Source organism: Panthera leo, chromosome D2 (assembly GCF_018350215.1).
Source record: "Panthera leo isolate Ple1 chromosome D2, P.leo_Ple1_pat1.1, whole genome shotgun sequence".
NCBI lineage: Eukaryota > Metazoa > Chordata > Mammalia > Carnivora > Felidae > Panthera > Panthera leo.
In genome coordinates, this window is record NC_056689.1 from 60,038,247 (window position 1) to 60,051,746 (window position 13,500).

The 13,500-nt window shown below is 44.2% G+C and overlaps 1 protein-coding gene across 2 annotated transcripts; it reads left to right on the forward strand.

The window, feature by feature from the left end:
- Positions 1–316: 316 nt before the first annotated feature.
- On the forward strand, positions 317–10,094 carry NOLC1 (nucleolar and coiled-body phosphoprotein 1). 2 transcript variants are annotated; one of them, XM_042907971.1, is made up of 13 exons: positions 317–506; positions 2,914–2,969; positions 3,078–3,220; positions 3,323–3,450; positions 4,103–4,268; positions 5,765–5,889; positions 6,009–6,144; positions 6,469–6,597; positions 6,791–6,901; positions 6,987–7,625; positions 7,778–7,884; positions 8,060–8,152; positions 8,330–10,094. In XM_042907971.1, exons 1-13 carry the CDS (start codon positions 387–389, stop codon positions 8,486–8,488), a joined length of 2,112 nt encoding a protein of 703 aa, XP_042763905.1. In that variant the 5' UTR covers positions 317–386; the 3' UTR covers positions 8,489–10,094. The 2 variants fall into 2 exon arrangements, with proteins under 2 accessions (XP_042763905.1, XP_042763906.1); XM_042907972.1 differs by having other exon boundaries at positions 3,081–3,220.
- The last annotated feature ends 3,406 nt before the right edge of the window (positions 10,095–13,500 follow it).

The following is a 13,500-nucleotide window of genomic DNA, read 5'->3' on the forward strand; positions in this document are numbered from 1 at the left end:
TCTGGAATGCGAATCCCAGCTGCGGCTCCGGAAACCGCAGCACTGAAAAAAAGTGGCTCTAGCAGAGCGCGGGAAGGCTGGAGATTTCCCGCCACTACCGAGGGCGGGACACGTGACGTCAGGGCTCCGCCTTCACAAGGTGGCGGACGAAGGGCTCCGCCCTTACCAAGATGGCGACACTTGTGGCACCGGAAAGGCCTTACAGATTTCGCCTCGATCCCGCCTCCAAAGTGGAGGCGGAACTGCCATGTGGGGAGTGCCCGCCCCTTCCGCTGTGCCCCCGCGCCGCGCGGTGACGTCACAGCGGATCCGCCGTCGTTCCGCCGGGTTCCCAAGTTCCTGAGTTGTGCGCGTCAGCAACGGTAGTGACGCGTATTGCCCGGAGGATGGCGGACGCCGGCTTGCGCCGCGTGGTTCCCAGCGACCTGTATCCGCTCGTGCTCGGCTTTTTGCGCGATAACCAGCTGTCGGAGGTGGCCAATAAATTCGCCAAGGCAACAGGCGCTGTGAGTGCGGGCTTGGGGCAAAGGCTGGGGTGGGATGACCACAGGGCTTCGGGCCCTGACAGGTTCAGGTTTCCGGGTACGGAGGTCTCTGGGGTCTGCCAGTGCAGTATCTGCGGACCCTTTGTGCTGAGCTCCTGGAGGTGAGCCGAGAGCCTAGAGCCTCCGCACCTGGTCTCCCACGAGGTCTCAGTAGATAGCGCAGAGTCTTGTTGCTTTTTTCTGGTGAGCGGTGCAACGACAGCAGCGTGGGATCCTCGTGGCCCAGGTCACGTGGCTGGCGGAGTGCGGCGAGGAGGGAGCGTGGTGTCCTACCGGAGGCATTGGGGGCTCTTGGTTTCTCCTTTGGGTTTTACGCTGGCTGATGCAAAGCGTGACTTGACCATAACTCTCAGTAGAATTTATCCGGGACTCAATGATAAAATTGCTTTATAAATGAAGAATGGGTTTTTTCGTTAGTAAAGAAAAAAATGAGAGTAGAGGCATGGTTCTGCTTTAAGGTATATTGAAGCAGAACTGAGCATCAAAGTCCTAGCAAGCAGTGGTCTTGGATCTTCGACTTCTGGAATCAGGCACATTTAGATTTGGGACCAGGCTCTGTCACTTTTTAGGATGTATAACCTGAGCAGCTTGCCCAATCTCTCTGATTCTGTTTCTATTCCTATGGGGAATGTCATCATCCACTTTATAGGATTTTTGTGAATTTCAGTAACATGATAAATATGAAGTGACAATCTAGGTGCCTGATGCTCAGGAAGCATCAATGAGCGAAAGCTGTTATGATAGTTATATTAATTAAGGATGTTTTAAACACATGTAAAGAGAATGGGGCGCCTGGGTGGCTCAGTCGGTTAAGCGGCCGACTTCGGCTCAGGTCATGATCTCGCGGTCCGTGAGTTCAAGCCCCGCGTCGGGCTCTGTGCTGACAGCTCGGAGCCTGTTTCAGATTCTGTATCTCCCTCTCTCTGACCCTCCCCCGTTCATGCTTTGTCTCTCTCTGTCTCAAAAATAAATAAACGTTAAAAATAAATAAATAAATAAATAAACACATGTAAAGAGAAGATGGCTAGGGAGGTGAAAGGTTTGGAATCTCCCTTTCAAGAAGAGCAAACATGAGAGTAGGGTGTTGTAGTCTTTGATAGTGTTCTTAGCCTTTGACTAAGAAGATCGGTTTCTTCGTGGCAGAATCAGGCTGCACAAGAACAGAACGAAATCAGCTTTAGAAATGACTTCTTTAAGCTGGGACAGCCTGCCATGTGATCTCCTACAACTGCTTTCATATTGGAACTTTTAAAAAATTTATTTTATTTTATTTTTTTAGTGTTTATTTTTGGGAGAGTGTGAGAGCGTGGGGGAGGGGCAGAGAGAGAGGAAGACAAAGAATCTGAAGCAGGCTCCAGGCTTTGAGCTGTCAGCACAGAGCCCGATGCAGGGCTTGGACTCACAGACTGTGAAATCATGACCTGAGCCGAAGTCCGATGCTTAACTGACTGAGCCACCCAGGCACCCCTCATATTGGAACAGTTTTTGAATTGACTGTTAGGGAGGCTGCAGAAAGTGTTTCCACAAGGGGCTGGATGGAATTGGGCCTTTGAGAATCAGGATTCTTTTATGTGACAAAAACTAATCCTTGTTGGATGGCTTACTAAGTGCTACATGGTGTTTCCAGATACTAAGTCCTTTACGTATGCTATCTCTAATTCTCTAAACCACTTAATAAGATGTATAGTATTATCTTCACGTTATAGTGAAGAAAACAGTCTCAGAAAGATTAAATAATCTGCTCAGAGTCACACAGTAGTAACAGATAGAGGTGAGTTTCATACCTGTACTCGTCTCATTCTGAACCTATACTCTTATTGATACTGTAATGTCCTGCCATTATTTATTTTTATTGCATCAACTAATAATCTATATCAGTGTAATTAATAGCTGAATGGAGTTTTGTATTGAGTATATAGCTTAGCTTTTTAACCAGTTTTGGAAGCTGGGTTCCAGTGATTTGGTATTATAAACCACATTGCAATAAACACTCTCTCGTATTAATGTTTGTGTTCTTGTTTCATGGGTAAGGATACATTTCTAGGCAATGCATTGCTAAAATAAAGGGAATGCACATTTTCTTAAAAACTGTGATAAATAGGACTGACTGGGAATAGATGGTGCCAAAAACTATATTACAGGAGTAACCCAAGCTTTTGATGTCAAAAATTGGGGGAGTACATAAACATAAACATATTGTTCTCTTAATTTAAGCAAGTCAGAGAAGTCTTCCAAAGGTGTAACATTTACAGCAAATGTAGCAGATATAAAACTGGCTACTTTTAATGAGAGAATAAAATAAGATCTAATTTCCCCTAGAACAACCAGGATAAAATTTTCTTATTGAGCTTTCTTTTTTCTTCTCTAGACCCAACAGGACGCCAACGCCTCTTCCCTCTTGGACATCTACAGCTTCTGGCTCAAGTAAGTCTTCCCTGTACCACTGTGGCTATTTTCCCCCCAAGGGGTTGGGCTGTGTTCCTTGGTGTGAGAAGGTCCTGAGCCCTCAAAGGTTAGCCTCATCTACTTCAGCAGGTCCACCAAGGCCCCAAAGCGGAAGTTACAGGTAAACGGACCAGTGACTAAGAAGGCTAAGAAGAAGACTTCGTCCAGTGACAGCAGTGAGGACAGCAGTGAGGAGGAAGAAACCCAAGGGCCTCCAGCTAAGAAAGCTGGTAAGGGTGGGCAGGTAGTTGGGGTTAGTGGTTCCCAGAAAGGGATTTGTAGCCTGCCAGTACCCATGGCTGATTTTCACTGGGGTCTGTGCTTTTGTTCAGTTGTACCTGCCAAGCGGGCCAGTCTGCCTCAGCATGGTGGAAAGGCTTCAGCTAAAGCAACAGAGAGCAGCAGCAGTGAAGAATCCAGTGATGAGGAGGAGGAGGACAAGAAGAAAAAGCCTGTTCAGGTTTGCAACTTGGGGGAGGAAAGAGGTTGCTTAAGGAATTAGAAAAAACCTGAAATCCTGGCTTATAGCTTGGAACCAAGGGATGGCAGTGGTATATAACAAATGACCATGGAGAAGAAAATCTGAGGACTTTGAGAGAGATGATAGAAGTATGAAGTTTGGAAAGGATATGCGAGGTTGAAATTGTACTCTTAATCTAGAGGAACCCGTTTTGTTTCCCAGGTGATATTAGGTTTCTCTGGGATACTAAGACTCCCAAGAGTAAGAGTCTGTTTTGTAGGTAGGTGTTGGGAGCTCTAAGCAGGGAATGGCAGGGACAGGGCTGATATTTTTGTTTCTTATGAAGAGTTTGGTGCTCTTTTCAGATGCTTGCTTGCTTTCTGTCTTTCTTTTTTTTCTGTTTCTGTCTTTCTCTAAGTAAACTCTGTACCACACATGGTGCTCGAACCCATGATCCTGAGATCAAGAGTTGCATGCTCTACCAACTAAACCAGCCAGCCACTCCCAGATGCTTTCTTGTTTAACTTCCCCTTGCTTTTATTGTTCTGTTAGTTAGCCCCTAAAAAATAGTCTAGGATGGTGTCTACCGTAGGATGTACTTTGGGTACCAGAAGTTTGCTGATTCTCCCCCTTATTGTGTGTTTTCTCACAGAAGGGAGTTAAGCCCCAACCCAAGACAGTCAAAGCTCCTCCTAAGAAGGCCAAGAGCTCTGATTCTGATTCAGACTCAAGCTCAGAAGATGAGGCACCAAAGAACCAGAAGCCAAAGACAACACCTGTGGCAGCTAAGGCTCAAGCTAAAGCCTCAGCCAAATCAGGTACTATTACTGTTCCCAAAAGCCCAGTCTGGGGTTGCTGTGGGGACTGGTATTAAAATTGCTTATTCAGGGGGCACCCGAGTGGCTCAGTTGGTTAAGTGTCCGACTTCAGCTCAGGTCATGACCTCATGGTTCATGCGTTCGAGCCCCACATTGGGCTCACTGCTGTCAGCATGAGCCTCAGATCTTCTGTTCCTCCTCTCTCTCTTCCCCTTCCCTGCTTGCGCTCCCTGTCATTCTCAAAAATAAATAAGCATAAAAAAAAAAAAAACATGTTTTCAAAATTGTTCATTCAGCACAGGAGTGAAATGGTAGTGGTTGTTGAACTAGAGGTATTGATTAGTGTCTTTTTTTTTTTAAATAAATGTTTGTTTCAAGTATGAAAAGTAATGTTTAAACATTATCCAAAAATTATATTCAGCTTAACAAGTACAAAACAAGATTTCTGACAAAGTTTACAATTAGGTATAAAATTAGTGTCTTTTTTTTAAGAAGCTTTTTATTAATAAGTGAAGATTACGTAATTAGGAGTTAGGTATTAGAGATAGCTTACAGTAAGGAAAACTTTTTAAGAATGGTATCCATTTGCCATTCTTGTTGATTTCATAGACGATTTATATTCTCATAGATCCCATTCTGTAATGACCATTTCTATCTCTATCCTTTGTCCTTTTCACTACCGTTATTTCTCCTGTGCATTCACTCCATAGGGCATGTGAGAGTTTAAACTTCTGTAGTTCTCTCATGGTGACAGGTTATGATTTATAGGAGCTTCTTTGAATGGAAGTTGGAATGAAAGATCTCATAGAGCATATTTGAATTATTTACATTATATCATTATCTTAAAGATAGTTTTATTCTTGAAATTAGTCAGGAAAGTCATCCTTTGATAGTTAGCCACAGCAGTCCCCCTCATGCCTGCTCTAAAGGCAAGAGGACTGGTAGACTCCTAAGTTCTGAGCTACAGGTTTCTATGGTCCCTTACAGGCTTGATACTTCTTTTTTTTTTTTTTTTTTTTAATGGTTTTATTTATTTATTTATTTATTTATTTATTTATTTTTTTAACGTTTATTTATTTTTCAGACAGAGAGAGGCACAGCATGAACGGGGGAGGGGCAGAGAGAGAGGGAAACACAGAATCGGAAGCAGGCTCCAGGCTCTGAGCCATCAGCCCAGAGCCCGACGCGGGGCTCGAACCCGCGGACCACGAGATCGTGACCTGAGCCGAAGTCAGACGCTCAACCGACTGAGCACCCAGGCGCCCCGGTTTTATTTATTTTTGAGATAGCATGAGGAGGGAAGGGGCAGAGAGAGAGGGAGACACAGAATCCGAAGCAGGTTCCAGGCTCTGAGCTGTCAGCACAAAGCCTGACGTGGGGTTCAAACTCACGGACTGTGAGATCATGACCTGAGCTGAAGTCTGACACCCAACCGACTGAGCCACCCAGGCGCCCCCAGGCTTGATACTTCTTAACGCTTTTTTTTTCCTTCTTAGGTACACCAGCTCGGGTAGCACCTAAAATAGCCAATGGCAAAGCAGCCAGCAGTAAGAGCAGCAGCAGCAGCAGCAGCAGTAGTGATGACTCAGAGGAGGAGGAGGCAACAGCCATACCTAAGAAGGTTTGGGCCATAATTTCTACCAGAGGACTGGGCACGGGAGTGGGGGTTTCTCCATTTCCTGGCAGGATTGGTTGGACCAGCATTTTCCTGTGGTAACTGATTTTCTGTGTATAATGCAGACTGTACCTAAAAAGCAAGTTGTGGCCAAGGCTCCAGTGAAAGCAGCAGCCACCCCTACCCAAAAGAGTTCCAGTAGCGAGGACTCCTCAAGTGAAGAGGAGGAGGAGCAGAAAAAACCCATAAAGAAAAAACCAGGTAACTGGACATGGGGATTCAAGCTGCATGACTGTGACCAGATCCAACTGCAGGAGGATCTCTGCAGTCACCACATGGACCTCTCCTTAGAACCGCTTGACATGATGACAGCTCGCTTCTCCCAGAGAAATCTGCATTGCTTTTTACAACCCAGATGCAGAAACGATATGCCATCATCTCTGCCATATTCTTTTGGTTAGAAATGACTCACTAATTCTAGCCCACACTCAAAGGAAGAGGAATTAAGCTCCATTTCTAGAAGGGAGCAGAATCAAAGAATTATTATATGTACATTAAAACCATGACACTGTCTTTCTTAAACAGGTCCCTATAGTTCAGTCCCCCCACCTTCTGCTGCCCTATCCAAGAAGTCCCTGGGAACCCAGGCTCCCAAGAAAGCTGCAGAGAAGAAAGAGCCTGTAGAGAGCAGTGAGGACAGCAGTGATGAGTCTGGTGAGTCCCCACCTGTGGAGACTGGGTCTGGGAAGCTACATGAGGAATATGGAAGACAAAAATACCTCTGTCCCTTATTGCTTTTCGCTGAAGCAGGACAAACAGGGCTGTGTGGGTCTTTGCATCCTTCTTTTTATTGCTTTTGATTGGGTCGGGACTCCGGTCCCAGCCTAATGCCATAGGTTCTCTCCAGATTCGAGTTCTGAAGAAGAAAAGAAACCCCCAGCTAAGACAGTCATCTCTAAAGCAACCATTAAACCAGCTCCAGCAAAGAAGGCATCAGAGAGCTCTTCAGACAGCTCAGGTGAAGCATATGGAGGTCATCAGGGCAGTGGGGACTCCAGGGGCTCCCTTCCATTTGACTTGTTTATTCTGTCTTCTCTGTCTAGACTCTGACAGTTCTGAGAATGAAGCTCCTGCCAAGTCAGCTGCTACCACCAAGAATCTCCCAAGTAAGCCAGCTGCCACTCCCAAGCAACCTGCAGCTAAATCAGCCACAGCTCCCAAGCAAGCTGCAGGCAGTGTCCAGAAGCCTCTGACCAGAAAGGCTGATAGCAGCTCCAGTGAGGAGGAGAGCAGTTCTAGTGAAGAGGAGAAGACAAAGAAGACTGTGGCCACCCCCAAGTCAAAGGCAATGGCCAAAGCAGCTCCATCTCCGGCTGCCAAACAGTCCTCTCAGGGTGGTAGGGACAGCAGCTCTGATTCAGACAGCTCTAGCAGTGAGGAAGAGAAGGAAGAGAAGATATCAAAATCCTCAGTTAAAAAGAAGCCACAGAAGACAGCGGGAGTGGTAGTCTTTTCCAAGCCAGCCACCGCAAAGAAAGCAAAGGCTGAGAGTAGCAGCTCTTCCTCTGATGATTCCAGTGAGGAGGAGGAGGAGGAGGAGAAGCCTAAGGGCAAAGGCAGTATAAGACCACAAGCGCTGAAGACCAATGGGACCTCTGCACTGACTACCCAGAATGGAAAAGCAGACAAGGACAGCAATGAGGAAGAAGAAAAGAAAAAGACAACCGCAGTTTCTAAGCCAGGTCCATATCCAAAGAATTGGGTGGGATATACTTTTGGGGGATGGGACAGGGAGAGGAGGCCTACGATTAGGCTTCCAGTTGTATGCATTCAGTGCATGGGAACTTGGGAGGAGGAATAGGAAACTGGTCTCCTGAGTCTGGCTGTTTTGTAGGTTCAGGAAAGAAGCGGAAGCAGAATGAGGCTGCCAAGGAGGCAGAGACTCCTCAAGCCAAGAAGATAAAGCCCCAGACCCCCAACACGTTTCCAAAAAGGAAGAAAGTAAGTTATCTTATTTCTTTCTCAGGAGTCCGCTTTTAAAGAGTAGAAAGAAAAATGTGGGATCATCTTGACAACTCTCTGCCTGGCCTGCCCTAAATGCTCCTATGTGTAGCTGAGGAGGGCTTTTCTGTTACATGACAGAACATGTTTAGTTTCTTACTTCATTCTTCTCCAGGGAGAAAAAAGGGCATCATCACCATTCCGAAGGATCAGGGAGGAGGAAATCGAGGTAGATGCTCGAGTGGCAGACAACTCCTTTGATGCCAAGGTGAGGGGGGTGCAGGTGTTGGCTATTCTTGAGGGGAATGGGTGGAAGGGAGGACAGCATTTTGGTTTAGGTTGGTGGGAAGCTCTCTGGGTTCAGGTTGCCTTGAGCAAAGAGAAGAAAGTAACAGGGCCTTGTTATTGTCCTTCTGTGTATTAACCACTTCTCTCTGCTTACCAGCGGGGTGCAGCTGGAGACTGGGGGGAGCGAGCCAATCAGGTTCTGAAGTTCACCAAAGGCAAATCGTTTCGGCATGAAAAAACCAAGAAGAAGCGTGGCAGCTACCGGGGAGGCTCCATCTCTGTCCAGGTCAATTCCATTAAGTTTGACAGCGAATGACCTGGGGCCATTTGTGGCGAAGTAGGGTGATGATTGGAGACCACTTGCTTTCCCCAGTGGACCTGGGAACCATCAGCTCTCTTAAGGAAGGGTCTTGGTGAGGACAGCAGTTTAGAATAGGTCCGAAGACTTTGCATTGTCACAACTTCTCTGGTCCTTTTCTGTGTCCGTAGTTTTGTACAGATTTGTTTTTGAGTGTTGAGTAGTAAGGACAACATAAGAGGAGTGGTTTTTTTTTTTTAAGAAAAAAAAAAATTTTTTTTTTTGTTGTCATTCCCTTCTCCCTGTTCTGTGGAAGTCCTCATACTGAGAAATTTGTATATTTTATATTAAATCATTTCCTATAGATTTTTGTTGTGATTTTCAGAGGTGGGTTCCCACAGATAAAATCTTAGCTATTGCCTAAAACATAGTGAGGGTCACATGTACGAGTTTTTATAATTGAAGAATTCTGCCTGTGTGAGTACACGGGTCCACATTTCATCCGTCCTACCCCTCAGTGCTCTGGGAAGAGGCAGTTAAGAATGATTAATGTGTATATGTTTGGTAAGCATGCAGTGTGTAGTTCATCCCCATTCATGGGGTCTAGGACTGATGTTTTCAGCGAGCATGGACTTAACTACTTTTTGGGGTAAAATTCACTTTTGTTGGCAGACACAGTTCTGTTGTAGTGTGAATGCTGTGGGGTTAGTCTGAATATTTTGTTTTCTGTAATTTTAACATTACCTAATGTTTGCAATACATGTTTAGTTTTTCAATTTGAAAACATAAAACTTTTCTATTGTTCAAAGGCTTTTTTTGATGACCCTTAATAGTACTAAGTTGAGGAGTGCGTCTTGGTTTTTACATTTTACAGAACAAAATGACATTAATTTAATCTGAAAAGTACACATCACTTGGTATTTCTGTCTTGGTAACAGTGGTGACACAAAATTGATTTCATTAACTCCTACATGGTTGGAAATCTGATCGAAACGAAAGAATAAAAGCTATAATTAAAATTCTCAGTCTTCAGTAGGCATTAGGTTACATTAGTCAGGTGAATTTATAGGTAACCTGTGTATGTGCTAATGGAACTAGGATGAACCTTTATAAAGCATATTAGGTGGTAAGACTTACGTGGGGTGGGGTTGGTTGGTATGCATCCTAACAAGATTATGGTGTCTTATAGTTGGAACATGGGAGCAATTGATGTGCCCCTTTCAGAACCTTAACTGTCAGTAACAGTGGAGAGAATGATAAAAACCAGTGAGCAGAAAGAAGACTCCCAAGGCCAAGCTAGCTTATCGTAAAGCTGTTGGAGATGACCGTGCTTATTAGCCAGAGCAGGATGGGGAGGAAAGAGACAACAGCAGACGAGTCTGAGCTGTTCCTTTGGTGGGAAAGTGTGCTCTAGCTTCATGGATGAGGGAGGTGTAGGTTTTAAATTTAGCCTCCCCTTGTTTGGATTCCACACTTGCCAAGTAACTTGATAATTACTTGGTTTTCCCTGTAACTGCCTCTAGGAAGAACATACACTGTTCATGCTGACATAGGTACATCAGTCTGCATGGTAAAAGTTACACATCTTACTACAAAATAATAAACTGGCTGGTTTATAATGTGTCTTGGGAGTTTTTTATTGAGTCCAGAGCCCTCCCACCTACTCAAACCAGAATTTGGGGGCCAGTTAGAGGGCTGGAATGAAGACCTGTGACTTCATTGTAGAACCTTCTTGGCAGTGACTTTTATTGTTCACTTATGTCCATACCTTGTGTCATGGTGCCTTTTCCAGGCAAAATAGTCCAGGCTATGCATAGTCTAATAGGGGGTTGGCAAAATGGCCTATGGGTGAGTTCAGCCCATGGCCTTTTTTGGTAATGTTTAGGTGCTAAGAATGATTTTTACATTTTATAAGTGCTTGAAAGAATATGAGGCTGACTCTATATGGCCCACAAACCTATGATACTTACTATTTGGTCCTCTGGACAAAGTTTGCTAACTCCTGGTCTAAAACCGTGATTTCATAACAGTGGCTGAAAATTGGAATCATCTGGGGACTTTTAATAGTGATACTCAAGGGCTTATCCCAGACTAGCTGAGTGAGATCCTGGTGCTTTCTGGTGGGGCCTGGGTGTTAGAATATTCTTTAAAAACTCATAGGTGATGCTAATGAGCGGCTGAGGTTGAAAACCACTACTCTAAGCTGTTTAAAAGAATTGGTATTTTTTCATTCCTCTCATGCATCCATTTTCAAATACGCTTGTTATATCTAATAGCATAAAGTGAGGTTTAAATTTCCCTCTTAGCCCTAGTTGTTGGGACTTGATTCTGTGTCTTCTCCATAGTTTCTCTGAATGTACTGTTACGTGCATCCACTCATTTTTTCCCTTACACAAATGGGGTAGGTTGCTATATGCAGTGTTTCATAACTTTAGAGTTCATTTCATAACAGCTCATTTTTAATGACTGCATGGTACTCCATTGTATGGAAATAGAATGCTATTCAAACCGGTAACTTACTGGTAGATGTTTAGATTTTTTCAGTATTTTGCTATTACAGATAGACCCGCAGTAGTTTTTATTTGTTTGTTTGAGGGAGAGAGAAGCTAGGCTCAACTGAAGTAGGGCTCTTGTTTACCCAAAGCAGGGCTGTGTTCACCTGAAGTGAGGGTTCATGCTCACCCAATGCGGGACTTGAACTCATGAACCATGAGGAGATCATGATCTGAGCCAATGTCAGATGCTTAACCATCTGAGCCACCAGGTGCCTTTTTTTTTTTTTTTTTTAAGTAAACTCTACTCACAAAGTGGGACTTGAATTCATGACCCCAAGATCAACAGCCACATGCTCAATGGACTGAGCCAGCCAGAGACCCTACACAGTGGATATTATAAGAGTTTATTTTATTCTATTAAAAAGAAATTTTTTTTTAATGTTTATTTTATTTTTAAGAGAAAGAGCCCGAGCAGAGTGAGGGCAGAGAGAGAGGGAGACACAACCCAAAGCATACTCCAGGCTCTTCAGCTGTCAGCACAGAGCCCAATGTGGGGCTTGAACCCACGAGCTATGAGATAATGACCTGAGCCAAATTTGGACATTTAACCGACTGAGCCACCCAGGCGCCCCTATTTTATTCTATTTTAGAGAGTGTGCACAAGCCAGGGAGAGGGGAGAGGGTGGGAGAGAGAATCTTAAGCTCCACGCTAATTGTGGAGCTGGATACAGGGATGCAGGGCTTGATCCCACAACCCTGGGATCATGACCTGAGTTGAAATCAAGAGTCAAAGGCTCAATTGACTGAGCCACCCAGGCACCCCTACAAGACTTTATTCTTAAATGTATAACAGGATCTAAGACAACTCTTCATTCTAACTATAGATAGCAACAGATGCTATGACAGGAAAGACAGAAATGGAATTAAGGATCACCATTGCCTCAGGCACAAGGAAGAGCTTACTTCTTGCCACATTTCTTAATTCCACCTATGGCCAGGAGGCCTTTCCCCACAGCTTGCACTTTTAGCTCAAGTTTTCTTCTCTTTGTGTTTTTGCTCCCAACCCTTATCTTCCTCCCATCTCCTGCACCTTCTTGGGCTGCTTCAGGGATTTCTTGCCACATTTGTGGCCAGCCATGGCACCTGCTGCTCTACATGGATAACATATATATATGTACACACACACACACACACACATATTTTATATATATATACACACATACGTATATTTTAAGCTTTTATTTATTATGAGAGAGCATGTGCACACAGGAGGGGCAGAAGAAGAGAGAATCCCAAGCAAGCTGCTCACTCCAGAGCTGAGCTGGGCGCAGGGCTCAATGCCACAAACTGCGAGACCGTGACTTAAGCTGAAATCAAGAGCCAGACGCTTAACCAACTGAGCCATTTGGGCGCCCCTTAATTGTTTTTTTTAATTGAAGTATAGTTAGCATACAATATTAGTTTCAGGTGTACAACAGAGAGATTCGATGTTTATATGCATTATATTTATATACATTATGAAATGATCACAACTCTAGTTACCATTTGTCACCATACATTTATTACAGTATTATTGGCTATATTCCTTATGCTGTACTTCACATTCTTGTAACTGGAAGCTTGTGCCACTTAATCCCCTTCCTATTTCACCCATCTCCCCACTCCTCTTCATTCTGGCAGCCACCAGTGTTCCCTGTATTTTTGAGTCCTCCTGTTTTGTTGCTTGTTTTTTAGATTCTACATGTGAGTGAAATCATACAGTGTTTGTCTTTCTCTGTGTGACTTATTTCACTTAGCATAATATCCTCTAGGTCAATCCATGTTGTTGCAAATAGCAAGATCATATTCTTTTCTTACAATTGAGTGTATATACACATATGGTGTATATACACACACACTACGTCTTTATCCATTAGTCAGCGAACACTTAGGTTGTTTCCTATCTTGGCTATTGTAACTTTTGCAGTGAACATGGGGTGCATGTATCCTTTTGAATTAGTGTTCTTGTTTTCTTTTCATAAATCCCAGAAGTGGAATTGCTGGATCATAATGGAATTTCTATATTAGATTTTATTTTTTTAAGTTTATTTTATTTTGAGAGAGACAGAGCAAGTGGGGAAGGGATAGAGAGAGAGGGAGACAGAGAATCCCAAGCAGGCTCTGTGCTGCTAGCACAGAACCCGATGCAGGGCTTGAACCCATGAGACCTGTGAGATCATGACCTGAGCTGAAACCAAGAGTCAGACACTTAACTGACTGAGCCACCCAGGTGCCCCAGATTTATGAAAAAAAAAATTTTTTTTTTGAAGTTTGTCTATTTGCCTTGAGAGAGAGAGAGCATGCACAAGTGGGGTAAGAGCAGAGAGAGGGGAGAAAATTCCAAGCAGGCTCCGTGCTGTTGGCTCAGAGCTTGACGCAGGGCTCAAGCTCACAAACCGTGAGATTGTGACCTGAGCCAAGATCAAGAGTTGGGTATTTAACCGACTGAGACACTCAGGTGCCACTTAAAAATTTTTTTTATTTCTGAGTGATCTT